Source organism: Alternaria dauci, chromosome 1, assembly GCF_042100115.1.
Source record: "Alternaria dauci strain A2016 chromosome 1, whole genome shotgun sequence".
Lineage (NCBI taxonomy): Eukaryota > Fungi > Ascomycota > Dothideomycetes > Pleosporales > Pleosporaceae > Alternaria > Alternaria dauci.
In genome coordinates, this window is record NC_091272.1 from 4,939,410 (window position 1) to 4,964,594 (window position 25,185).

Below are 25,185 nucleotides of genomic sequence, written 5' to 3' on the forward strand. Positions count from 1 at the left end.
ACAACCGAAGGACTGAGAATGACCAAGCCATGCTGGGACATACTGTGAGCTTACATTGTGTTTTGAGAAGGCTCTGCTGACTTCTTATCAAGCTACCGTTGGTTCCCCACGCTGCTCACACCATGATCACTTGCCAGTATCTGCTCCAACTTCGAAGACTATACGACAATCTGCAAACTGTTAATGCTGAGGCTGTACAACGACCACTGGTACGATCCGAAAAGCATACTAGGCGAATGTTCAACTGGTGTATACATGGGTTTTATACCTACCAATAAGGGCGACTTCACATCGCATACTGGCCTGAAGCAAGAGGACGGAAAGTGGGTTCAGCGTCAATCGCGAAACTATCTATGCGGACAGATGGCGATAGGTCATCCTCTAACCCAGGCCTTCTTGGATGAACTGCGAAAGCGAACCGCATCGTTGTATCTTGTCGTCTACGAAGGCACACATGCTGATGCTACGGTGCACCCAACTGAACCTGACCTGTTCATTAGTCGCCATCGATCTGCCATAACACTGGACGAACTGGACAGTGTCGATTTCACAACGACACTCACCCTTGAGGAGATCAAAAATCACCTGCGAATGAGGAAGACGACAATGTATGACCCGATAGTAGTCGACTCCTGGCAATTCATCATCATTGATCGCGAGGTTGGACTGCCTTTCCGACTGATCGACATTGTGCAGGATACACTTATGATGCTTATTGGCGACCCCTCACCCAGACAAATGGCAAAACGTGTCATTCGCGAGATCATACCGTCATCGGTGCAAGAGATCTACCTCGAGGAGATTCAGATCGAATGCACGGCTGAGTTGCGCTACCCTCCACCAGGCGAGATACAACACGAAGGGAATAGGTGGAGGTGTTTCGATCCCGACCCCATTGCCCTATCTAAAAAGCAGGCGAGGACGACCTTACAGAATGTAAACAGGGATGACAACCGCTTCATCCGCCGCGTTATAGAGGACATGGAGCGTTACGGTATCGTCAGTCTTGCGCACGAGTATGAGGAGCCACAAACTCGTCCTCTCATTGTTCAAGGCTCAGACGGTGCACCCGACCTTTACTTTCCATACGAAGACAACGCGACAAGAGCAGAAGGGGAGCGTGCTCCATCACTACCCTTGCCGTCCGAGACTTGTCTTGTAGAGTTTGCACAAGCATACAAGCAGAAGCATCCGAATTCTATCATGGCAAAAGGCTCAATACAGACCCATTACTGTGCATGGCCAATGCCAGCGATCAAGAGTCTGGGAAAAACTGGTCTGAACTTTGCGACTTGGGAAGGTCACGTCTACCGTTGGAATGCGATGCGTATGCTCTCTCAATCCTTCCTATTCGCAATCACTAACGTGTTTTATAGCGTTCGATCGCCCCTCCTCCGCAAACGCATGGCAATATTACATCCAGCACTTCCTCAACTCCAAATACCCATTCGTCATGTTTTACCTCACCACATTCGTCATTTGCGCCACAGACCAAGAAGAAGGCGAACGCAAAGCTGCGACCATACTCGAAGAGATGGAAGATAGAGGCTGGAGAGTTACACTGCCGAGGTTGCATGAGTGGACTAGCGACATTGATGAACTGAAGCTGGAGAAGCTGTACAATGGCATCAGTCCGGAATAGAGGTAGATGAACTTACATGATACATCGGTCTTCTTCTGGATGAATTAGGAGGGATTGACGGGGACATACGGTGCATGGCTGGTGAGATGGTGTGTTTATGGATCATGAAACGATATGCGGGCATTTGGAATTCGGTCTTTAGCGTTCAGCGATGTTGCATACCCTTTTCAATACCATTGCATGTTTGGCGACCACAGTTCTTTGCGAGATTCCACCATCTGGTCAGTGCATAAAATCTGTCCCTGAAGCTTCACCAGTGTCCCAACGTTGGAAGAAGAGCTTTCTTTCACTCTCATCACCCAAATCCTGACCAACCTAATACTGCAATGACTCAGCACAGTGGCAGGCTTCAGTATCAGCGTCTGTTAATTTTTGCCGTTGCTAAATGCTACAGAACAGGCTAAATTTCATCAGGGTTGACAGTATGACAAATAACTGTCCCTCGCGACGACCACACCAGGTATCCAAGTTCCACTGTCCCATCTAATGGGGGTAACTCACAGGTTTCCTGGTCGACTTGAATCTCGACCTAGCGCAGTGATTGCTGATTTGACAATCTTTGAGGGTCCTCGGTGCTACTGTGGGGTTACCCATGTGCTGTGGAACCCATGACAATCTTCTCGCTCTGGCGCAACGCGACGAAGCCACGATACGTCAACGAGATTGAATGTAACCATGTGAAGAGGACACCTCCCGCGATCTCCCCTAAGATCGTGGCGCAGCCCGTCAAATGTTACTTCCTAGTGCAGATCCCGCTCGCAACTGGATGAGGCGCTCCGAACGTTGACGTCATGGGTCCAGCCAAACCTCGACGATGCCCTGCTCCTCTAGATTGGGCGCATGTCGATCTAGATTCATCCCCGGAGCTTAAATGAAACTTGAATCCCTCGCTGGACCCTGATTTTTCCCTGCAAAATAGTTACTACCTACTACCAGCGTAGTTATCTTTCTCTCCCCCCCTGTATCACGACTGGACGGGCTCATTTCCGAAATAACGTGAACCCCGCCCTCAACCAACCAAATATCGCTAGCCGCGTCGGTCGAGCTTCACAGCAACCACGTTTCTATATACACGTGCATAGACACGTTCCACAACCGCACCTTGGAGCACTGAGTACCACCAAACACCTGCGACATGTCTGTGCCGACCTCCGCTACGAGTGAGATGCCCACGCGCAGTCTCACAAACCGATCTGCCGACGAAGATGCCATTCCAGGAGAGGATACATCGGAGGTGAGTAGTCCAGAGACCATTGAAAGGGATTGTATTTGACGTGCTCCAGGTCACAAAGCTCTTTGCAGAGCGATTGCAAGCTTGGAAACACGCCGTTGCGTACCTCGAGGACTATATTACCGCGACCGAGAAGACAAACCACGCACACGGCAAGGAGTATGAGCGAGTCTTGAAGGTTGGTGCAGTTCACGCGATGCCGATTCGATTGCTGACGTTCGACAGACTGTCAAGGATCCCCTGAAGGAGGGCCACCACTTTGACCAGTCGCTCGGCGGTGTCGCGGGCATGTTCGAGAACATCAGGTCCAACACCCAGGTATGCCATCCCTCCACACATATCACCATTGGCGCTTCTAACCATGTCAGGGAATCTCCAACCAACACTACGAGACAGCCAAGCAGCTGAAGGGCACCATCCTCCCCATCTTCGACCGCCTACACACCGAGATCAAGAACAAGAGCAAGGAGCTCACAAAGGGAGCCGGCAAGGGCAGCAAGGCTGTCGACAAAGCTCGCCAGCACACGCAGAAGCACATTGAGCTTCTCGGCCAGCACACGGCAGTCTTTGACTCGCACAGTGGCAGCATGAAGGCTACCGACGACCCCTACATTCTCCAGCGCGGCATCAACCACCGTCTACACAAGCAAGTGCAGGAGGAGAACAACAACCGCCAGGACTTGATCAGCGTGCAGAACTCGTTCGCGCAGTTTGAAGCCCACATCATCCAGACAATCCAGCACGGCATGGGCCAATTCCTGCAGGTCGTCAACACGCAGGCCGAGCACACCAAGGCTGCATACTCCGACATGGTCGGCACATCCCAGCGCATTCCTCCCGACTTTGAATGGAACGGCTTCATCCAGCGCAACAACACCGTCCTGATTGACCCCTCAGCCCCGGCACGCACGCTCGCCGACATCAGCTTCCCCAACCAGAACCACCGCTCCACCCAGCCACTCATTTCCGGATCTCTCGAGAAGAAGGGCAAGATTATGCGCTCCTACGACACAAACTACTATGTCGTCACCCCCTCGAAGTTCCTCCACGAGTTCAAGACAGACGACGACTTCGCTAAGGACCCGGTCCCCGAACTGTCTCTCTACATCCCCGACTGCATCATCGGTGCCGTCAACGGTCAGAAGTTCAACATCAAGGGCAAGGACGTGTCTAAAGGCAAGATTGGCGGTGCCTTCTCCATGACACACGAGTTCGCATTCAAGGCACACACTCCACAAGCTGCGGAGCAATGGTGGGACGTTATCCGCCAGGTGGCCGGCAAGGTGACCAACGAGGCACCGTCCAGCGTGCCTACCAGCCCTGTATCCGGAGATAGCAGCCCCCAGAATATGTTCCCGGAAGAGAAGACGCAGCCTGCTCCTCTCCAGACCCAGGGTTTGGCTGGCACCAGTGTGACCGATCATGCTAGTGCGCCGGGCTCTGCTGTTCCGGGAAGTGCGACTACGGCGCCCTCGAGTGCCATTCCAGGCGAGCCGGGAAAGTACTAGTGGAAGAGTCTGATAATTACTACTTGTACGTCTGAGGAAGAGAAAGTTGACATGGAGGAAGGCGTGAAGGAAGTTGCATATTGGATATCGTGGCTTGTTGGATATATACACATACCCCTTTGCCGTTGAATAGTACTAATACACTCTAATGCTTTCAAACTCTTTCCGTCTTGTCGTAACCTTCTGCCTGGTGTTGTAACCTTCTACCTGTTGGAACTTTCTACTTGTTGTTGTGGTTCTCTTGTGGTCTTGCTAGACGATCAATCCCACATCTGCCGTACATTCAGATTGACCCGTTTATTCCGCATCCACCCTCTCCACGCCTCATACAGCGAGTCCCCTCCATCTGCCCTTGCCGGCCAGTCTGTCAGATACTGAGGACACGTGCCCCCTACTATCTGCGGAACACCATGCCACGCAAACCTCGACTCCCCACTCATATACACTGCGCTTCCTGACCTCAGCCTCAATGTAACAATCTTTTCTTCATTGCCATGTTCACTTCCCTCTTTCGGTACTGAAGTACCAAGGACGAAGATGGCGTCACACCCCAAGCTCACGCTAACCAAGCCCGTCCCACTGCTTTCAGCAACATCTCTATGCACGCTCAACGTATCGCCTGGTGAATAGAGATTTACAATTGCGGCTTCGGCTTTCGTCGAGGTAAACAGAGACTCTAAGAGTTTCTTTGTATCGGAAGGGAAAGCTGGAGGTTCAGTGGCGGGGTAGCGTTTGGCAGTCCAATCGTACTGGCCGCCTAGGGTGGTCCATCGTAGTTTCTTGTTGAGGAGTTGTGAGATGGACAAGGGCTTGTGGATGGTAGGGTCAAGGGGATGGGCGATGGGGGTGGGGGATGTAGGAGGGATAGAGAAGAAGGATGACTGGGAGGTTGGGTACGACAACTTGTAGTGCGTGTGGATGTTTGTGAGGTGAGATGGGTTAGAGAGGTCGCGGTGGAGAAGGTGGGATAGTAGTGTGGACTGGATGGATGGGGGGAGGAGGGAGGGGATGATGTGGAGGCCTACTTACCTGTTACTACAAAACATGGATTGATGACCAAAGCACAACAACACAAAAGTAGCGTCCACGGAGATGAATTGCAAGGTATCCTACCTGGCATGTCCTCGTGCTCGTATACTGGTATCGCTCTTGGCATATCCGTGTCTTGAAGTTCTACCCCATCTTCACCGGTGAAGGACAGGAAAATGGCGGTCAAGTCTTCTGCGGTGTATTCTCTGACGACACGCACCCGGCTGCTCGATGACGCGGAGGCGTCGTTTGACAGATCGATGATGTCTTGATCCAGATTCAAGTCGTTCAATTTCATCTTCTGGTACTTTTTGTATACATTGCGTATGCTGTCTGGAGGGCGTTCATGAGGGTCCAGGTGATGCATTTTGGGTAAAGTCTCCCCAGTAGCAAGTCTTGAGGAAGCGATTGCATATGCCAAGATGATTTCCGGGCAGGGCAGATGTTCGGTAGCAGAGGTGTAGGGATGTGGGAATTGCGGTCTTGACTAAGCTCGCGTTTGTGGCTGACGGGTGCGCGTTGCCCGATGCGTCAAAGGGTGTTTACATGTCGAATTTCCTAACATCGAGACCCTCGTTCCCTGATCCCCGCCGCACCTTCCTCCTTACCCGCACTTTACTAACCACAGGTACACTGGAGCTTGCTAGAGAGGCCTTCAACCACCTTCGCGTCCACCCGCTGCCATTTGATCTCGCTGCGAAACAGCGCCTCTGCGACGTGCCAAAACACGCTTGACCGCCTGTCTCCTGCCTGAGGCATTCGCAGTCCGTAGCCGCCTGCAATGGAGAACTACCAGAAGCTGGAGAAGGTCGGAGAGGGTACGACATCCCTCGACAAGTCTTCTCGCATCACGCCCCCTTGCTCACGTCAAACTAGGAACGTACGGAGTGGTCTACAAGGCGCGCGACCTCACGACCAAAGACCAACGCATCGTCGCCCTCAAGAAGATCCGCCTCGAAGCCGAAGACGAAGGCGTCCCGTCCACCGCCATTCGCGAGATTTCCCTCCTCAAGGAGATGAACGACCCCAACATTGTCCGCCTCCTCAACATCGTGCACGCCGACGGACACAAGCTATACCTCGTCTTTGAGTTTCTTGATCTGGATCTCAAGAAGTACATGGAGGCGCTACCAGTGAGCCAGGGTGGACGTGGCAAGGCGCTGCCAGAGGGCTCGGGTCTGGCGGGTCAGGCTCTGAGCATGGACGACAAGATGGTCAAGAAGTTCATGATGCAGCTTTGTCAGGGTGTGCGATATTGCCATGCTCACCGTGTGCTACATCGCGATCTCAAGCCCCAGAACTTGCTCATTGACAAGGACTGCAATCTCAAATTGGCTGATTTCGGTCTGGCTCGCGCGTTCGGTGTCCCGCTGCGAACATACACCCACGAGGTATGGAGTGGAACTTTTGAACGCTTCATGTACGCTTCCTAACACAAAACAGGTCGTCACGCTGTGGTACCGCGCTCCGGAGATTCTGCTTGGTGGCCGCCAATACTCCACTGGTGTCGACATGTGGTCTGTTGGCTGCATCTTTGCTGAAATGTGCACGCGCAAGCCTCTGTTCCCTGGTGATTCGGAAATCGACGAGATCTTCAAGATCTTCCGGTATGCAAACTCAACCCGCACATTCTTCTCAGACACTAACCGATGCTAGTATTCTCGGCACACCCAACGAACAAGATTGGCCCGGCGTCACCTCCTTCCCCGATTTCAAGCCCTCGTTCCCCAAATGGGGTCGGACGGACATTGCGAACATTGTCACCAACCTCGACGAAGTTGGTCTTGACCTCCTCGATGCACTGCTCGTATACGATCCCGCTGGCCGCATTTCAGCAAAGCAGACAGTCATCCATCCGTACTTTGGCGGGATGAATGGCGATACACGACACGAATACAGCAACGGCTACCACTAGCCTGTCCCACGGGGACGCTACGACTGTTACGCATTTGGTGGCCACATGATTGGTGAGCAATACAAGACATTAGTGTCTACATGATATTTCCCGCTTTGTTCTGGATACAAGGATTAGGGCTGTACCCCATCGGACAGCAAGCGGCGTTCCGGTCAGGAATATGTTACAGAGTGCATACATGCAATACTACATACAACCACACCAAGCTGCTTCAAATTTTGCATAGTGCTGTGCTGAACACCTGACTCGCGATCGTGTTGTTGGTGTTGGGAAATGACGTAGCGCGACATGCCCCACCTCAGCCCTACGGGACCCGTGTTGAATGCAGGAACGCGTCCACGTACCACCTGAGCAGGTCCCCAACTCTGCGGGCTCCTCACCACACCTGCCTTCTACTTACTCGGCATAATGACTTCTTCGACGCCGAAACTGCTTCCACCGTCCACCGGCCCGCGCCTAATCGTTTACCACCAGACTTACCACGACTCGAACGGCAATTACCACTCGCTGCTCCCCCTGCTCACCAACAACACGGGCATTACGCACGTAATTATTGCCGCCATCCACCTCAACGACGGCCCGGGCAACATAACGCTGAACGACCACCCGCCTGACGACAAGAGGTACGACCAGCTATGGGGCGAGGTGAATTGGTTGCAAGGTAGTGGGGTCAAGGTGCTGGGTATGCTGGGAGGAGCAGCAAAGGGCAGTTTCGAGAAGCTTAGCGGAGACGACGAGAGTGTATGAAACGACACCCACGAACTCGAACAAGCTGCAGTATATGGATGCTAACGAACGTGTTAGTTCGAAGCATACTATTCGCCTCTCCGCGACGTAATAACTCGTTACTCCCTCTCAGGCCTCGACCTCGACGTCGAAGAAGAAACCACCTTATCCACCGTCACACGCCTCATCTCGCGCCTACGCAGCGACTTCGGCCCCGAATTTCTCATAACGCTCGCCCCCGTCGCCACAGCCCTAATCCCCGACCCCAACATCCCTGCCCACCTTCGCCCTCCCCGCCCTATGCTCGCATCGGGACCGAGTCCTAATCCTCTACACCCCACCTTACCCCATCTCAGCGGGTTCAGTTATCCAGAGCTGGAATGCGGCGTTTTTGGGAAAGAAGTTAGTTGGTATAACACGCAGTTTTACTGTGGCTGGGGCGACGCAGGGAGAACAGAGTGGTACGATGCGATTATAGCGGCAGGCTGGAAGCCAGAAAAGGTAGTCCTGGGTGTAGTCACAAACCCGGGCAATGGGGCGGGACACGTGAGTATACAGAAACTAGTAGATAACTGTAGGAGGTTACGGCACAAGTATGCGAATACTGGCAAGGGCTTTGGCGGCGTGATGGGCTGGGAGTACTTTAATGCGGGAGATTGTGAGGAAGATCTTGTTCACGTTTCGAGTCTGGAAATGGATAACGATACCGTGCAGGCTGGGTGGGTTAAAGCGCTAGGCAGGGTGTTGCGCACAGAAGAAGAGAGCAACACAGGGCAAAGACCATTGCAAGGGATCACAGCCGATCAGATACGCAGCATGGTGAGTAATCTTCCTGCCGCGAGAGCAGCGTGGCCAGACGAGGAAGTGGACAAGTTGGTTGTGTTGGGGTTTTCGCGGCAAGAGGCTATTGCGGCGTTGAATGCTACGGATGGGAATACGGAGATGGCAGCGGGGTTTTTGTTTGAACATTACCCGAGTTAGATGGTGTAGGGGGATATATAGGATTGGTGCGTGGATATATGGAGATGTTGTAATGGATCATGGTGTTGGTGGTGTGACTTGTGATGACAGTCCATGTTGTTGTGATGCTAGGTATACTTGGTGATATCCAAGGTCACCCCCACACCATGTCCAAGTTACCATATCAATCCGCAGAAGCTTACACCTATTTCAAAGTGGCAGTCTATTCCATCCTTCACAGGGGGAGACTATGTGATCAATTAGACCGCATTATGGTACACACAAAGACCCCCCTGCATAAACCATGCATGATCGATACATCTGGTACCCTAACACGAGATACGATAGTACGAACCGAAGGACCTGTACCAAGCCCCTCCGACTCAGGCCAAACTACGCGTTCTAGAAGCTTTTTACTAGCAGTGGGGGTCACTGGATGACGACTACGCGGATGCTTTACCGAATCAAGATTAGTCCCCCAAAAAGACCCTTTGGAACTCTTTCGCGGCCTTCTGCCCGATGATTCCGGAGTTTTACCGATATGCGCCCGTTAGCGGAGGCTTGGAGCGCTGGAGCTGAGAGGTGGAGAAACTAACCGTGGTGTATGCGTGATCATCATGTTATCTACATAGTATGTCAACTGAGATGCACCGAAGGAACGACGATGGGTGTGTCACACGGAGAGTTTTCCCTGCATGCAAGGCATGAGTCAGGTTCAGTCACAAAGCAAATTCTACATGACACATGCAGACGCAGCAAAGGGCAATGGCATGTGCAATGACGATAGTTGGGCATTAAGCTACCGGTAATGATCTCTATGCGCGTGGGGTATTCCCTCCTCTATCCTGATATCCGCCTAACCCACATCGACCAGGAGTGGTGAAGCCAAAGAAAAGTCCATGTCTATATCTATACAATGTCGAAAGAAAGAAACTGTGCAAATGCTATCGTAATAACCATGATCGTGGCCCATGAAACTAGGAAACAAAAAGAGTAGAGTAAAAAACGACAATCCTCTCAATGCGCTTCAGACATGTCCGTCGCTGATACTGTCTCCGTCCTGAGTGGAGACCGCTCCCGTATCTTTACCGACTTTGGAACTTGCAAGAACCTGTTCTTGCTTTTCCCTCTGTTGCGACTTCGTGATGCTGAAGTTGGAGACAGGAAGTTCGACGAGCCTGTCCCCGATGATGAGGTACGCGGTACATGTAGCGAGGCGTTTGACGACGACGACGATGACGAAGCGGAGGTTGTTGGTGTGAGCGGGGTAGTGGATCGACTGCTACACAGCGAACCGGGTATTAAATCATGTTCCTCAAACCGAACCATGAAGACAAGACAGAAATGGTGAAGAAGTCTGCAACAAGATGGAAGAGTATGTTACCTTCCATCATCGCTAGTCCTTGGGCTCCCATCCCGTGGACTTTGCCTCCTGCTGTTCATCTGTGTGTTGCGATATGTCTCCTCGTTCAACGTATCAAGGCTTCTTGCCGGACTAGGGGTCGTGCCTCTGCTACCACGACTCCTGGAAGGAGAGCTAGGTCTTGAGGTAGCAATCTCATAACTCGGCAAAACCATATCTATGCCACCAGGTGTCCTGGAACCAGCAGGTGTGCGCACGGCGGTATTGTAGCTGGGCGTGCGGACCAGAGCGTCCATGTCGTAGTCCGATGGTGGGAGGTCGAAGTAAGCTTGCTCGCCGTCATGTGCCGGTGTACTATCACCAGACGAGTGTTGGCGAGCGGGCTGGAAGCGATTGGGGCGGTCGCTGTGATCCATGCTAAGGTTTGCGAGGCGGTGTTGCAGGGCTGCTGCTGAGGCGCCGCCGCCAGGCTGGTGGATGGCTGCGTCCAGGGACGTAAGATTCTCGGATGAGCCGCGGCGACTTTGCGCATAAAAAGGTGTATTGGCGCCACTGTTCATCATGCTGTGCATTCCGCCTGGGGTCATGAAGCCAGATGGATCGATGTCGTTGTAGAGGGAGTCCAGTTGATGCAGGCCATATGTAGGGGGCGCATTCTGGTTGACCTCGTCCTGTATCGCTTGTTGGTTCAGGAGGGCCTGGTCAACTACTACACTTTGGTCCTCGTTCGGAGGCAGATTCGGGGAGATGAAGAGATGCACATGGTTCTTCACCAGCAGTTGACTGGTGTGACCTTCTGGGTTCTTGAGGTTCACGTATAACCGCAGTTTGTGCGTCAGCCGTATGTTCTCAGTATCCACTGATTGCCGGCAGTTCTTGAGCGATTTTGGTAGTTCGAGAGTCATGGAGAAGCGATGCGATTCGTCGAACAACGCATCTGTGTCTTCTGTTCCGTCGGGGACCCTGCGCGCCGAGTTCTCTGGCATATCGCCTTCGGTCACCGCGACCTGCACGTCGCTTTGGTGACTTATCCGACGACCAGCGTAATCGGCAAATAGTTGCCGCGACTCAATCAGCTCCATCTTGATAGTTGAAATCTCCACACCCTTACGCAGGGGGATCAACACAAAATCGGCCGTTATGGACGTTCCGACAATGTAGTTCTTTTGTGGGACAGTAATCTTGTATGCCAGTTTGTTGGCCCAGATATCCTCGTTGATTTGCTCCATGGGCATGGATTCGAGCATGTCGCGTCCGAGCGTCCGTATGACGCGGATGTGCGCTGTAGCACTGAGCTGCTTGCTCATGTATCCTCTATCCACGTGGGCCTTCAGACTATAAACCACCCAGTTTGTCGGAAGCCCCTCGACGCTCTGGTCGAGGTTGGGAGGCATCTTGAACTTGAAATCCCACTCATGGTATCCAGCATTGAGCTTGTGCGCTTTGGTCTTGCTGCCGACGTCGACGGGAAATAGGTGGAGTTCTTCGACGAGGAAGTTGGTCTTTTGCGTAATGGGCTGCGGGCTCACGGTGTTGGTCAGATGCCATCTGTTTACGGAGAATTAGCAATAGGTCTTGCAAAGGGCGTTCGTCTCTGGAAGTTGCACACAAAACCGAAACCCGCCCGAGATACGCTGTCATCAGTCTTAAGCCCATGCAAGCCAAAGACCTGGCGAATCTCTTTCGGGCAGTTTTCGGTGTTTGGTGGTACAATCCATAGAAGCCAGCTTGTTCGTAGAAAGGGGTGTTACCGTACGAGACTTTCCGGGTGCCCGTGAGTGTGATTCGCAAGCTCCTCACTGACATGGACTCTGGGTTGTTCAGAACCAGCTTTCCCTTGAGCTCCGTCTCATGCGATTCGGACGATTCTCCATAAAAGACAACAAACGGCGACTCGGGCCTGGGAAGTTGTTAGATTTCTCCATGGTGAGGGGTTGGACAGTAGGTGAAGAGCGCACTTGATCTCCAGGGTAGGCGCGGCATTTCTGCCGAAGACCCCGACACTTGGGCGAGGCATGATGTAACGAGGGACAAGTAGAAAATTAGAAGAGTGACACAACCACCATAACACTCTTCGAGTCCAAACGGCGGAGGTCCAGCAAATAAGTTTCAGCTGGGTCTATTCGCAGGCTGACGTAAGGATGGGTAACAATCGGTAGGACCAGCTCGTATAGTATGCAGATGTGAGCAAGCTGGATTGGGGCTGAGAAGAGGCGTGGGCGGGAAGTAAGGTTTAAAGCAGAGGCAGCACTTGTGTCATTCGACAGGACGGAAGCTGCGTCAAGGATATGTCGAGCAAGGTAAGGGCTTTGCTCAACGCAGCCGCGTGTTGGAACCCACGTTAGATATACCAGAGCGTGGGATATGCGGGCAAGGGCGGCCGGCCTGCCCAAGCAACTTGCTGCACCCTGATGAGCTCATGGGCGCAAGTGGAGACGGCCTGGTGGCTGCTCGCATCATTGTCTCTAGTCTAGCGCGCTTCTCTCACTCGTCTTAGAATTTTCTGGCGGCGATTAGGCGTCGCATTGGCAGAGCAGGGGGCGCCAGGAGAAGGTGTTCCGATAAGCCTCGCGCGAACGGCGGCGATAGCAGCAGGCAGCGCAAGCCTCTTTTTTTCGATCGATGCAAGTAGCCTTTAGAGGGGGTTGCGCGCGCTCTGGGCATCATTCGGGAGAGATCTCGGACATGTTGTGTACAGCCGGGCTCAGCAACCCAACGCCTACTGCATGTGCCGCAAGAGAGGAGTCATGCAGACGTCTTCAGGGTTTTGCTTGCGGCTCTCCCGAGGATCTGTGGTACCGCCCAGGGCTTCTAGGGTTTCTATGCTAGCGATTGCGCCACACATGCAATGGCTGCATCGGCCAAACCTGCAAGGGAAATTTCGAAACCCATGATGAGCTACGATGCACCTCGCCGGTTGCACGTCGAAAACGTCCATCATCAAGCAGTCCAAACTTCTCGAACGAAGGTGGCCTGACACGGAGGCACATGTGAGAGGTGTTGCGTGTCGTTGATGAGGGGCTTCACTATCAAAGTTTGCTGTGCTATCAATGTTAGGACCGTCTTTCTGCAGCCTTCACATGTCACGCTGACTTCATCTCAACACAATGCCCGTCCGGTCACGCCGTCGCCGTGTTACCGCCATGATGAAACCGGCACCAGCCTCTCCAACGACTTGTAACAAGCCCGCGATATATGCACGCAGTCTTTACCTTAGTCTCGGTCCGAGCGGGCACGGCCAGGAAAATCTGCGGCTAGACGTGCATTGCCGCAACTGTGGGTATCAACAGAGCCTCATCAGAGCTATGTTGTACACTGTACCGACCCACAGCTAAGAGAAGCGATGCGACTACTTTCTACAAATTCCCGCACGCCTGCCGTGGATATCCACCGACCTAGCAAGTCGTCGTCGTAAGAAACATGTCAGTTACCGGCCGGAAACACGGTTGCTGGTTGCACTGTCGTGATTTTCACACCATGTTGCATGGTGGAGATAAGGAAACTTGATTTCGCGACCTTGTATCAATAGAGTACCGCTGTTCCAGCGGTTCTAGAACTGAGGCTCCTTCGCGCGCAAACGTGCATATGCCATAGGGCTGAATGTCTTGCACCTGTCAGACATCGGGATATATCGGAGGTCAATCGCTCTCCTCTACCAAGAGCACCTACCAAGACCTCCGATCCAACCATGACCACCACTGTCCAACTCAATCGTGCGATAACGTCTTACGATGACCCGAATACCTCGTCCTACGCATGGTGTCCGTTTGCACTCGCAGACATACTGCTGTCGTCATTCCCAGCACCCTCTTTCGGTCGGTCCCAAGTCCTGATGTGGCCTGCAATCCAAACTGTCAGCGGTCCACTTCCTTATCTCTCAGTTTTTGCCCATCGCGAACTCAACAAATGCGTGGGCGGATCCCCGTGTGGCACTAGACACGACGGGTGTTCCTGCGCACGGCCACAGCGGCGCAGTAAAAGCCGCCCTTATCGCAGATCACGACGTGCTAAGGTACAACGTGCGCGTAACGGGTGGGTATGAGGTGATTTAGACGAAAACTTTGCTGATGCCACTCACCGTTTTTACATGATGTTAGGATGCAGTCCTCTTCGAAGCCTAGCCAGCACAGTGGGTGCTCATGGACCGCTTTTGCCTACGGGTAATGGCCATTAGAATTTTGATGTTGAGGTTTCAGACCAGAGCTACTTACCAGCACTGGAGGTAGCATGGCCGTGCGTGCCCGAGGCTCCACGGGATGCACTACTTCTTCTTCATCCACCATGCTGCCCGATGTAAGGTTAGAATTCGATCTCAGTCTATTGACCGAGCTTCCCGTCTGGGTGCGCTGCATCTTGAGGTTCGACGAGGCGATACTACCGCGCTGTCGCACAGATGCCTAGGTCAACGTCAGTTATTGTATTGTGCGCATTCAAGAAGCCGAACTCACTGCGCGCGGCCTGTGCAGCATGCCGACACTAAAGTCCCACAACAGCAAGCGACAGTCCTCTCCTACACTGCCAATTCGGTAGTTGCGTTCGTCGCATCGCCATGGATCAAACTGCACTGCCGTCACCCACGAGTTGTGACCTTGGCAGCGTGCTACCAACATACTGTCCTCTAGAGACCATATGGAGACGAGATCATCCTGCCCTCCTGTGACGACATAGCGGCCGTCGGGCGACCAGCAGACGCACATCATACCACCGTAATAGCTCATGTAGTGGTGGAGCAGCTTCTCGCGAAGAAAATCCATAATTCTGAAGGACCCATCCTCGGACACAACAGCTAGATGACGTCGGTCGGGTGAGAACTCGAAAGCATTGACCTTTGACCTCGAGACTTGCCAGTAGGACACGGGGTTTGTTCTTTGGTTCTTGGAGTTGACAGACTTCTTAATGGTCAAAAGAGCTTTCAGTTTCTTCTCCCCGTCCGTCAGTGCGTTCTCACTAGGCGATGTAATCTCCTCGGGCACAAAGACAGCATCCTCTTTTTCCTTGTCGTACACGACCAGACTTCCATCCATGTGTGCTGCCAGGAACAGGTTCTCGCTATTGGGTAACCACCGTATGTCCGAAACAGCGGTCGCGTTGATGACGCCGTTCTTGTTGATGCGCGCGTATTTCTGCGACATTGGCTCGTACCATATTATGTCGCCCGTTGAGAAGCCCATGATGATATCGATATGATTTGGCCCTTTTGTGATCTGGTTTATGTCGTGGCACAGTGCGTGTGCTTTGGTGAAGAGGATTTTGGTCATGTGCTCTTCCTTGGTGGGCGATGTCAGGTCCAGCCACTGGAATGCGCGGTTGATGTTTGCGAAAGCGTAAAGACCATTGGGGTTGTGCTCTTGTAACCGCTTTGTCAGGGCTTCGTGCGGTATAACTCTGGAGACGAAGGATGAATTGCTCTTAACAATGTTGCTCTTTGGTTTGCGCCTCTTAGACGGATCCTTGGAGTCCTTGCCATTAACCGCCGTCAGCGCGGCGTTGCCCTCTCCGAACACTGGCGTCCTCAGACCATCCAGCGGGGATGATGCGATGCCATTAGCGCCATATGAACCAACATCGCTTGCTTGGCTGTTCGTTTCGTGCGGCGACTCCTGTATGCTCGGGGGGACTTGCGATCGGGTGCTCGTGCGCGTGCCGAATCTATGGAGCTGGGACTGCGAAGGTTGACGGGGCGCGAGGGCAACCAGCGAAAGTTTGGTGCCACATGTCGGCGGGGATAGCGTGGTCGCGAGAGGGTTTGGGTTGTGAACGGGGGCCTCTGAGGGATGCGGCGGGGGCGTGGCTAGGTGGAGGTCATCGCGCAGCACATAGGTGCCTTTCATGGCGTCAGTGACGATTGCGAGTACGGGGCTAGGGGGCTCATTAATTACCCTCTCCCACAACCAACTGGTACTCAGGCCCGGTGGGATGGGTGATGCTGTTGTTGGTCTCGATAAGCTGGCCCGGCTGTGCGCCCGGGTAGCCCCCGACAGGATAGCGCGGTGGAGGAGGGAGGACGCTGTAGACTGATCAGTCAAGCTTCAGATGCGGGTGGTGGAGCATGATAGGGCTGCGATTGGTGGGCGACTGGCGGTCAGCACGTCGATAGGACAGGTACTCACAACATAGCAGCTGCAATGTAATCGGTCGCCAACTAACGGCTCTCAATCGGTGAATCGGATTGATCCGCGCTGGTGGAGTCGCTCGAGTGGTGCCTGGCTAGAGACGACAGGGTAGATTAAGACATTAGTCCGGGCTGGGAGAGGCAGGATACGTTAATTTGAGCGCGCGGAGAAGGAAGCTTGTGGCCGCGGCAGCAACTTAGCTGGCTGGGTGCTGGCATGGGAGCGCGGGCCATGGAACCAGCGGGAGGGAACTGGGGAAGTGGAAAGCGGAGACGGACGCCTTACAGCTCCGTGCACACGTCGACATTGTGCAAAAGGGCAGCTTCCATCCCCATGTTCGTTGGTGGAGAGGCCTCGACATGGGTTTCGGCCTATCTGCAGGGCCGCCTCGCAACGGTCGAGCAGGCATCGCACCTTCCCAGCGACCAATCTTGCGGGGCCCGCTGGCGGGGAAGCTGCGATCGTCTCCCACGTGTGCCAAGCCTTTTGACAGCACTGGAAGCCACTTGGTGCATTGCTCTGGCCACCACATCAATGGGCATGCACGCCGTTCCACAATTCTAGACGACAGCCAGAGCCGAGTCGGGAGACTTGTCCCCTGCACCACCTCCCTCACAACCGCCAGCTCCCCTCCCCCACGATGCAATAACACGCGGCACGGACATGGCGACCGGTATGTGGAGTTCCTTCCCGATCACACGTCTGCCCTACGCCCACTAACACGCACAGTACGCATATGTCTTTGCGGCGACGATGGAGTCGGCAAGAGCTCCATCATCACGTCTCTCGTCAAAGACGTCTTCGTCACAGCCAAGATCCAGCCCGTCCTGCCACAGGTGACCCTACCGCCCACACTCGGGACGCCCGACAATGTCACCACCACCATCGTCGATACTTCTGCCCTTCCCCACGAACGACACACTCTCCGCACAGAGCTGCGAAAATCAAACGTCATCCTCCTCGTATACTCGGACCATTACAGCTATGAGAGAGTGGCACTGTTTTGGATGCCTTACTTCCGCTCGCTGGGCGTCAACGTGCCGGTGGTGCTATGTGCAAACAAGTCCGATCTGGCGTCCAATGGCACAACGTCGCAAGTAGTGTCGGAGGAGATGCTGCCGGTCATGAACGAGTTCAAGGAAATCGACTCGTGCATACGGACGAGCGCCAAGGACCACCACAACATCAACGAGGTCTTCTTCCTCTGCCAAAAGGCCGTCACCCACCCGATAGCACCCCTGTATGACTCCAAAGAGAACGCACTGAAGCCGGCGGCTGTCTCTGCACTACAACGCGTCTTCCATCTGTGCGACACAGACAAGGACGGATATTGGAACGACCAGGAGATACACGATTTTCAGATCAAATGCTTCGAGAAGCCGTTGGGCGACGACGACCTGGCCAACATCAAGAGGTCAATGGAGCGATTTGCTCCTGGCCTGACCGGCGAACATGGCATGGACGAGAAGGGGTTTCTGCTGCTGAACAAAATCTTCGCAGAGAAGGGTCGGCACGAGACCATCTGGATTATACTGAGGAAGTTTCACTATACTGATAGTCTCAGTCTCCAGGACACGTTCCTCCATCCCAAGTTCGACGTCCCCCAATTCTCATCGGCCGAGCTGAGCCCCGCTGGCTACCGCTTCTTCGTCGATCTCTTTTTGAAGTTCGACATGGACAATGACGGAGGACTCAATGACAGAGAGCTTGCCAATCTGTTCGCACCCACACCGGGCATGCCAACATCATGGATCGACTCGGCATTCCCGTCGTGCACAGTGCGCAACGAAGCAGGGTACATCACGCTACAAGGTTGGCTCGCGCAATGGAGTATGACTACTTTTGAAGAACCGAAGACGACTCTGGCGTACCTAGCATACCTCGGGTTTGAAAGCGGCGAACGTGGGGGAACAACGAGCGCGCTCAAAGTGACCAAGGCGAGGAAGCGGAGGAAGAAGCCTGGACGAGTCGAACGTAACGTCTTCTTGTGTTATGTGCTGGGATCGAGCGGGAGCGGGAAGAGCTCACTGCTGTCTGCCTTCCTGCAACGACCATTCAGCCACACGTACCATCCGACCATAAAGCCGCGCTCAGCTGTCAACAGCGTTGAGCTGAAAGGTGGTAAACAATGCTACTTGATTCTAGAGGAGCTCGGCGAACTGGAACCCGCGATTCTAGAAAACCAGGCCAAGCTAGATGCGTGTGATTTGTTGTGTTACACATACGACTCGAGCGATCCCACTAGTTTTGCGCACATTGTCGAGCTGCGGAAGAAGTATCCTCACCTCGACCAACTGCCATCGGTATACACGGCCCTGAAGGCAGATCGGGACAAGACGATGCAGCGGTGTGAGCAACAGCCCGACGAATACACCAGCGCTCTGAGAATGGCACCACCTTTACACGTCAGCACAACGTGGAACAGTATCTCGGAGCTGTTCGTCCATGTAAGTAGTATGCCCGTAGACGCATCCCGCTGAGCTAACGTCACATAGCTGGCCGAAAGCGCAACCTATCCATCGACAGCCTTTCCAAAGGCGGAAGAAGACGAATACGATTACCTCAACCTTTACTTGGCGCTCGGGGCCGTCACCTGTGCAGTGGGTTGCGCCATGTTCGTCTGGAGACGCAGCAGCGCGTCCTCTTGAGGCTAGGGGTGCTGGGCATGAATTTGGATTGTTTGCTTCTTGTATATACCATGGCAGCACACCCTTCGACCCCCTAACTAGACTTTTGGCAATTCAGAAACTCACTCACCCTTCTCGGAGATGATGGCAATGCGACATTCACGATAATGGCGGGGGAGCAGCGCTTAAGCATGACATGACCTTGGCGTGCAGGTGCGTTGTACAACATACAAGTGTGGGTGGCACGAGCGAATAAGTAGACGCAGGGACATTTACCCCTGGCGCTACGGCCTGACGGGTAAGACGACAATATGTGGATAGATGATATCGGTGAATTAGCATAGGATCATGACGGTGGGCAGGTGGCGTCGGAGACGAAGTGTATAGTGACAGCTCGCTTGACGATGGTGTGGGCTTAGGAGCTCTCTGTTACAAGTGACATAGGGCGGTCGCCTGCCCATACCCCGGGGATCTGCGAGTAGTCTGAGACGGCTATTCTTGTCTTTCGCCACGCATGGTAGTGCAGGTAAGTGCAACCTTGGGCATTTGCCTGCTTGACGCAAGAAGCCTGAGGAAGCCGGCGTAGGGATTGTTCTGGTGCTCCCCGACGTTGAAACGGCCCATTCTTCTTTTTTGGACAAGACCCTGAAAAGTGGCATGTACGGGTTTCCCAAGTTCGACGCGGAGGGCTCAAGCGGCACGGTGGTTGAAGCAGTTTGAGGGCGGCTGCTGGGGAGAGAGAGAAAGACATGTTCCAATGGCGATGCTCCCTTTTTGTGGCGGAGTGCTGGTCGCGCCCGACTCGTGCGTCTTCTCGGGCTGACTTGAGGCTAGTGAGGTTCCGCGTTAGTCGCTAGACACGGTGCTTGCAGGTGTCCAGCAGCACCTCTACGCATTCTCTCCTCCTGTTGTAATGGTTGCTTTCATTGTTAATCCTACGCTGCATGTCCAAAGCCCTCTCTCCCGCCAGTCGCCTGCCCTTGGATGATTCACGAGCCTCGGCGCCCTAAGCAAGCCGTGGCAATTGTGCCCACCCGCACCTCCGCATTCCTCGCAAATGGTGAGTTTGCCTCGCGCATGTCCCAGAGCCTGTGTGTAGGCGCATACTGGGTGGCATCAGCAAGACTGCCAGGAATCACCATTGCCCGGCTTCCCTAGGCCATTCCCCCGGCAAACGCCCGCGGCGCCAACCCAACCCAACCCCCCAGGAGAGCCCCCCAAAGCTGACCAAGTCTCGTACCCCCACAGGCCACCGACAGAGCACGAGAGCTAGACCGGCTATATCAAATGCGAAATCCACCCCGTCGGGGGCATGCGCCGCAGATATCCATCAGCGATGACAGCCACCACGTCACAGAGGCCATCGGCGACATGTACGGCGGAGATAGCGACACCGAGTCGAACCGCCGCAGCCTGCGACCCCTAAGCTTCATTCCCAGCCCCAACGGCGACTCGATCCAGTCATTTGGTGCCTTCGAAGCCTTTGACCCCTTCCCCAACGCCCCGCCCGCGAGATCCCCGCTGCGTCCCCAGCTGTCCTTCGAGAAGCCAGCCACGCCGACGAGCCCCAATGGCAGCACCACCATGCCCCAGAAGAGGGCCTCGACCGGCCGACGCCCCTCAAACGGCGGCGAGATATCCCCTCCGCTGTCTCGCTCAAACTCAAACACGGCATCGCACCAGTTTCCCCTCAACAACCTCGACTATGAAAACAGTCCGGCCGGTCTCGCCCAGGAATTGAGCAACCTGCAGGCCATTCGGAGGATGTCAATGGGCGTTAACAATGCCGATCCCGATCTACCTTCGTTCCAATCCGCCGCCAACTCACCGCCCTCTCCTCCCGCCGTGTCTGAAGAAGACGAATCAAAACTCTTCTGGGTGCCTGCACGCCTGCACCCCGAACTGGCCCCTATGGAATTCAAGACGTTCATCGAGGACAAGATTGACAGGACAAGGCGGCGTTCTGGGGATTCCGACTCCCTGTCGCCGGACGGTGCCATGGGACGTCAGGGCTCAAGTGGAAGTTTACGGCGCAAGAAGTCTATGCTTTCCAGGCAAATCGATACCGGCAGCGGCTACAAAGATGGTGCTGAGAGACTGGAAAGGAAACGCTCCGGTGCGCAGCCCAACGGCGGCCTGTCCAATCTGCAAGAGCTCGAGCACATACAGGAGGACCCGGTGGCTTTGATAAGACGCATGAGCATTGACCACAAGGGCATTGTTGGAGAAGGGGAGGAGGGCGTAGATGGAATGCCGATCGTACCAGGCAGTAAAATGCGTGGTTTGGGGACGCTGAAGAGGTCAACACATACTACTTACAGGCGAGGCAGTCTACGGAAAGGTGGCCCAGCCCTCTCGCGTCGACTCGTCTCTGGCCGACAGGCAGAAACCGACACAGAAGACTCGCCGTCTACCTCCCCCGTACATTCTACCGAAAGCATACCCGAAGTCCCGCCTCTCCCAGGGCTTGGGCGCGTTCAGTCTGAACCCGTCAATGGCGCATTCGAGGCGTCGTCCAACAACTTCTCGCGACCACAACCAAGCCGGGCGTCTCCCAACTATGGTGGAGAACGACCCGGTTCAGCGGAGGAGCACCCCAGGTCAGCTTCTACTGAGCCTGTGACACAGGACCGAACTTCGCCTCAGCCTCGACAGTTCCATTCAAGAATCGCTTCGAACGGCCGAACGACAGCACCTTTGCCAGGCTACACCCCTCCGCCACAGCAAGTACCCCAGATCATCGAGACACCACCGCCACAGGAACAGAACAGAGCACCTCAATATCCGCTACCAGAACGTCACTCTTCCCGCCAACCACCGCCTCAACCCCAGCAACAACCTGCTGGTCCCCGTCAGTATCCCCAGTCTCAGCAGCAGCCTTCACAACAACGTCCGCCGCAGCCTCAGCCGCAGCCTCAGCCTCAGCCTCAGCCTCAAGCAGGCCGCCCGAACCGCCATGCGCAAGCCGCACAGAACTCACCGATCAAGCCCTCGCAATCTTTCGATGATCTAGTAGCACAGCCTTCCGCGATGCCTGGCCAGAACAACAGAGTAGACTCATTGTCTATTATACCAAGTGCGCCAGATGACAGAAAGTCCGATGGGAAGTCCAAAGACAAAAAGGACAACCCAGAGGGCGGCCAAAGGAAGACTAGTTGGGGCTGGTTTAGCGGTGATAAAGAAAAGGAAAAAGACAAAAAGGGCGGGAAAGACGCAGAGAAGGAAAAAGACAAGAAGGTCAAGAACAAGCTCAGCAAGCCTCAGGAAAAGGGTCACGATGACACAAGACTGGACCTTCTGCAAACGTCGATACAAGGTGGCGGTCGTGGCCGTGAGAGCGTTGTGTTGGATCGTGAAAGTATCAAGCTTGAAGAGGAGCGGAAGAAAGAGAGTGCCAGAAAGACATCCAGCGAAGGCAAGAAAGAGAAGGAACCCGGACTACTATCCTCCATCTTCGGAGGAGGAAAGAAAAAGGGCGAGAAAGAGTCGTCTCATAAGAAGAACGCCTCCCGTGGATTATCGCCCGAGCCCCCACCACGCATCTTGAAGCCCGATATCGATTACAACTGGACCCGATTTTCAATCCTCGAAGAACGTGCGATCTACCGCATGGCTCACATCAAGCTCGCGAATCCTCGTCGCGAACTCTACTCCCAGGTCTTGTTGAGTAACTTCATGTACTCGTACCTTGCCAAAGTCCAGCAAATGCACCCACAGATCTCAATTGGTAACTCCAAACAAGCGAAACAAGCTCAACAGGCCCAGCAACAGCAACAAGCCGCGCAGCAGAAGAAGGAACAGCAGCAGCAGCAGTTACAGCAGCAAGCCGCTCAACAATCTCAACAACAGCAGTCGCAGCCTGAGGAGTTCGCTCAGTATCAGCGATACCAGCAGGTAAATACTCGCTGACAGCAAGTGTATTAGGAAGACATGCTAACAGATATACCAGCAACAGCAGCAGCAGCAGCAGCAACACGAGCAACAACCAGAGAAATCCAACGAGTGGCCGAGCGTACATCAACAACAAGCCAACGGGGCTCTACAACATCAGCAACAAAACGGACAGCACCAACAACAGCATCAAAGAGGCGCGTCGCAGGGTAATCAATATAACCAGAATCCGCGGGATTCTCACCATTCTAATTATAGTGCGAATGGAGGCGGCGGCAGTGGATATAGCGTTGCAAACACGCAGAATTATTTGGGTCAGTCAGGCAAAGGAGGAGGAGCAGGTTATGCTAATTATTCGGATTCTGATCAGAGTCAAAGGGCTGATGATGATATGTGGTAGAATTTGTAGTGTCATGGAAAGCTGCAGGGCGAGCATGGTTATTTAGCCCGGACCTTTCTACTATTTGAACTACGCTTCTTCTTCTTCTTCTTCTTCTTTTCTCTTTACTACTTAGTTCCTGGGCTGTTTCTCTGTCATATCTTCAAATGTATACTTACTGCTGGTATGTTTTATTGTCTAATACTGCTCCGGGTTATTTGGGGCGCACCGGGGAATTTGGCTAGGGATAGATAGATGGCAAGTACGAGATGGAATGGGACAATGTCTGACGGTCGTAAGATGTGGATATGTAGATAGGGAATCGTATCTGATGTAGTTTGTTCGAAACTAACAGACATTTCATACATACACTGGTAGCAACGTCACTCCTGTTCTCTTGCCTTCTGTTCTACCAAGTACTATACCTTATTATTTGATACTTCTATAGTGTCTGTGCGCGTAATGCCCAGGTTCGCGTAATACCTAGGTAACAACACCACAACCTTATAAGAAAAGAAGCTATAACGCTACTAAAAATCGTAATAAAGTTGCGTAAAGCTAGATTTATACTATATATAGCTTTACAGAAGTTTTAGCTTACTTAGAATATTTTTTAGGGGTATAGATTAACTGCGTTTTAGTTCTTTAGGGTAGAGCTACTAGTGTAACTACTAGGGCTTATATAGAAGCTACAGTATTACTAACACACTTCTAATACTTTATAGCTATCTTAAGAGCTTATAAGGCTTTACGCTTACCCTTTTAGGATAGTTATATAGCTTTTTAAGAGTCGCGAAGCGCTTTCTAACGTTACTTTTTAGCTATCTTTTTAGCTAACTCCTTCCTCTACGCCTCCTAATATCTCTCTTATTTAATACACCTCGCCTTAAGTAATTAAAGCTTATAATAGTAGGTTTACTCCTTTAGCTATCTCCTCTCTACTTTTTAAAGTTATTATTATATAGCTTATTATTATTATAATACTTTATTATCCTAAGCTTATTAAACACGCTTAGGTAACTAAAAAATAGCTCCTCTATAATACCCCTAAGTACTCTTAAGCTATAAGGTATAGGACTTATTATTATACCTTTTTTTAATAGCTAAAGACTCCCTAAGGCCCCTAATCTCTCTTTAGAGGATACTATTTTAAGCTATAATATAGTATAAACTTTATTAAAGCTTCTTAATATCCTTATTACTTTAATCTTTTACTATATAGTATATAATAGACTTAATCTTAAGCTAGTCTTCTCTACTAAGTATAGAAGTTAAGCTTTTATCTAAATCTAATACTTCTTTAGTAAACTTCTTAAGTATAGTATCTAAGTTAGGTAAGTATATACTAGTTACTTTAAATAATCTTTTAATAGGTAGAGGTTTAAAGGTACTACTCTAAGCTCTCTAAAAGAGTAAGAAGAAGTCTCCTTTACTAATATTAAGTAAACTATAGCTTAATTAAAGAAAGTTTATTAGTTTAGATAAATAAGTAGTTAAGAGAGGCTTAAATATCTTAACGTTAAGTAGTTAAAGTGTATAGGTAGTATAAGATAGAAATATAGCTAATAGGATCTTATTATTATAGTAATAATTAATAAAATCTATTATTATATAAGATCTATAGCTATTAAGGAGTAGTAATTAATAGCTAGTTAAAGTATACCTTCTAGTCTCTCTTTTAAAGACTTCTTTAAGCTAAGTTAACCTAATATTATTATTACTCTAACTAGAGGGAGATAAGGTAATAAAGACTAAGTAGTTACCTACTTTAATAGTATCTATCTAGCTAGATTAAATAGCT

General features: G+C 52.4%; 7 protein-coding genes across 7 annotated transcripts; 5 read left to right on the plus strand and 2 right to left on the minus strand.

Moving 5' to 3' along the window:
• Positions 1-2,527: 2,527 nt before the first annotated feature.
• On the plus strand, positions 2,528-4,517 carry ACET3X_001536 (uncharacterized protein). The gene is made up of 4 exons (XM_069446838.1): positions 2,528-2,876; positions 2,926-3,051; positions 3,099-3,191; positions 3,242-4,517. Exons 1-4 carry the CDS (start codon positions 2,778-2,780, stop codon positions 4,379-4,381), a joined length of 1,458 nt encoding a protein of 485 aa, XP_069311778.1. The 5' UTR covers positions 2,528-2,777; the 3' UTR covers positions 4,382-4,517.
• A 1,477-nt stretch (positions 4,518-5,994) lies between these two features.
• ACET3X_001537 (uncharacterized protein) lies at positions 5,995-7,325 on the plus strand (the record flags this gene model as incomplete). Its single annotated transcript, XM_069446839.1, has 4 exons — positions 5,995-6,228; positions 6,287-6,801; positions 6,854-7,017; positions 7,067-7,325. The coding sequence occupies exons 1-4, from the start codon at positions 6,192-6,194 to the stop codon at positions 7,323-7,325; spliced, it is 975 nt and encodes a 324-aa protein (XP_069311779.1). The 5' UTR covers positions 5,995-6,191.
• A 360-nt stretch (positions 7,326-7,685) lies between these two features.
• ACET3X_001538 (uncharacterized protein) lies at positions 7,686-8,529 on the plus strand (the record flags this gene model as incomplete). The annotated part of the gene is made up of 3 exons (XM_069446840.1): positions 7,686-8,066; positions 8,130-8,453; positions 8,500-8,529. Exons 1-3 carry the CDS (start codon positions 7,734-7,736, stop codon positions 8,527-8,529), a joined length of 687 nt encoding a protein of 228 aa, XP_069311780.1. The 5' UTR covers positions 7,686-7,733.
• A 1,237-nt stretch (positions 8,530-9,766) lies between these two features.
• On the minus strand, positions 9,767-12,671 carry ACET3X_001539 (uncharacterized protein). Its single transcript, XM_069446841.1, has 3 exons — positions 12,333-12,671; positions 12,131-12,274; positions 9,767-11,922 (listed from the first exon to the last, which is right to left on the minus strand). Exons 1-3 carry the CDS (start codon positions 12,389-12,391, stop codon positions 10,392-10,394), a joined length of 1,734 nt encoding a protein of 577 aa, XP_069311781.1. The 5' UTR covers positions 12,392-12,671; the 3' UTR covers positions 9,767-10,391.
• A 1,453-nt stretch (positions 12,672-14,124) lies between these two features.
• ACET3X_001540 (uncharacterized protein) lies at positions 14,125-16,489 on the minus strand (the record flags this gene model as incomplete). The annotated part of the gene is made up of 6 exons (XM_069446843.1): positions 14,125-14,213; positions 14,453-14,528; positions 14,586-14,771; positions 14,823-16,198; positions 16,254-16,381; positions 16,485-16,489. 6 exons carry the CDS (start codon positions 16,487-16,489, stop codon positions 14,125-14,127), a joined length of 1,860 nt encoding a protein of 619 aa, XP_069311782.1.
• Positions 16,490-17,150: 661 nt separating this feature from the next.
• On the plus strand, positions 17,151-19,135 carry ACET3X_001541 (uncharacterized protein; the record flags this gene model as incomplete). The annotated part of the gene is made up of 3 exons (XM_069446844.1): positions 17,151-17,160; positions 17,217-18,934; positions 18,983-19,135. 3 exons carry the CDS (start codon positions 17,151-17,153, stop codon positions 19,133-19,135), a joined length of 1,881 nt encoding a protein of 626 aa, XP_069311783.1.
• Positions 19,136-20,012: 877 nt separating this feature from the next.
• Positions 20,013-23,747, plus strand: ACET3X_001542 (uncharacterized protein). Its single transcript, XM_069446845.1, has 3 exons — positions 20,013-20,174; positions 20,363-23,008; positions 23,064-23,747. The coding sequence occupies exons 1-3, from the start codon at positions 20,172-20,174 to the stop codon at positions 23,403-23,405; spliced, it is 2,991 nt and encodes a 996-aa protein (XP_069311784.1). The 5' UTR covers positions 20,013-20,171; the 3' UTR covers positions 23,406-23,747.
• Positions 23,748-25,185: the final 1,438 nt, after the last annotated feature.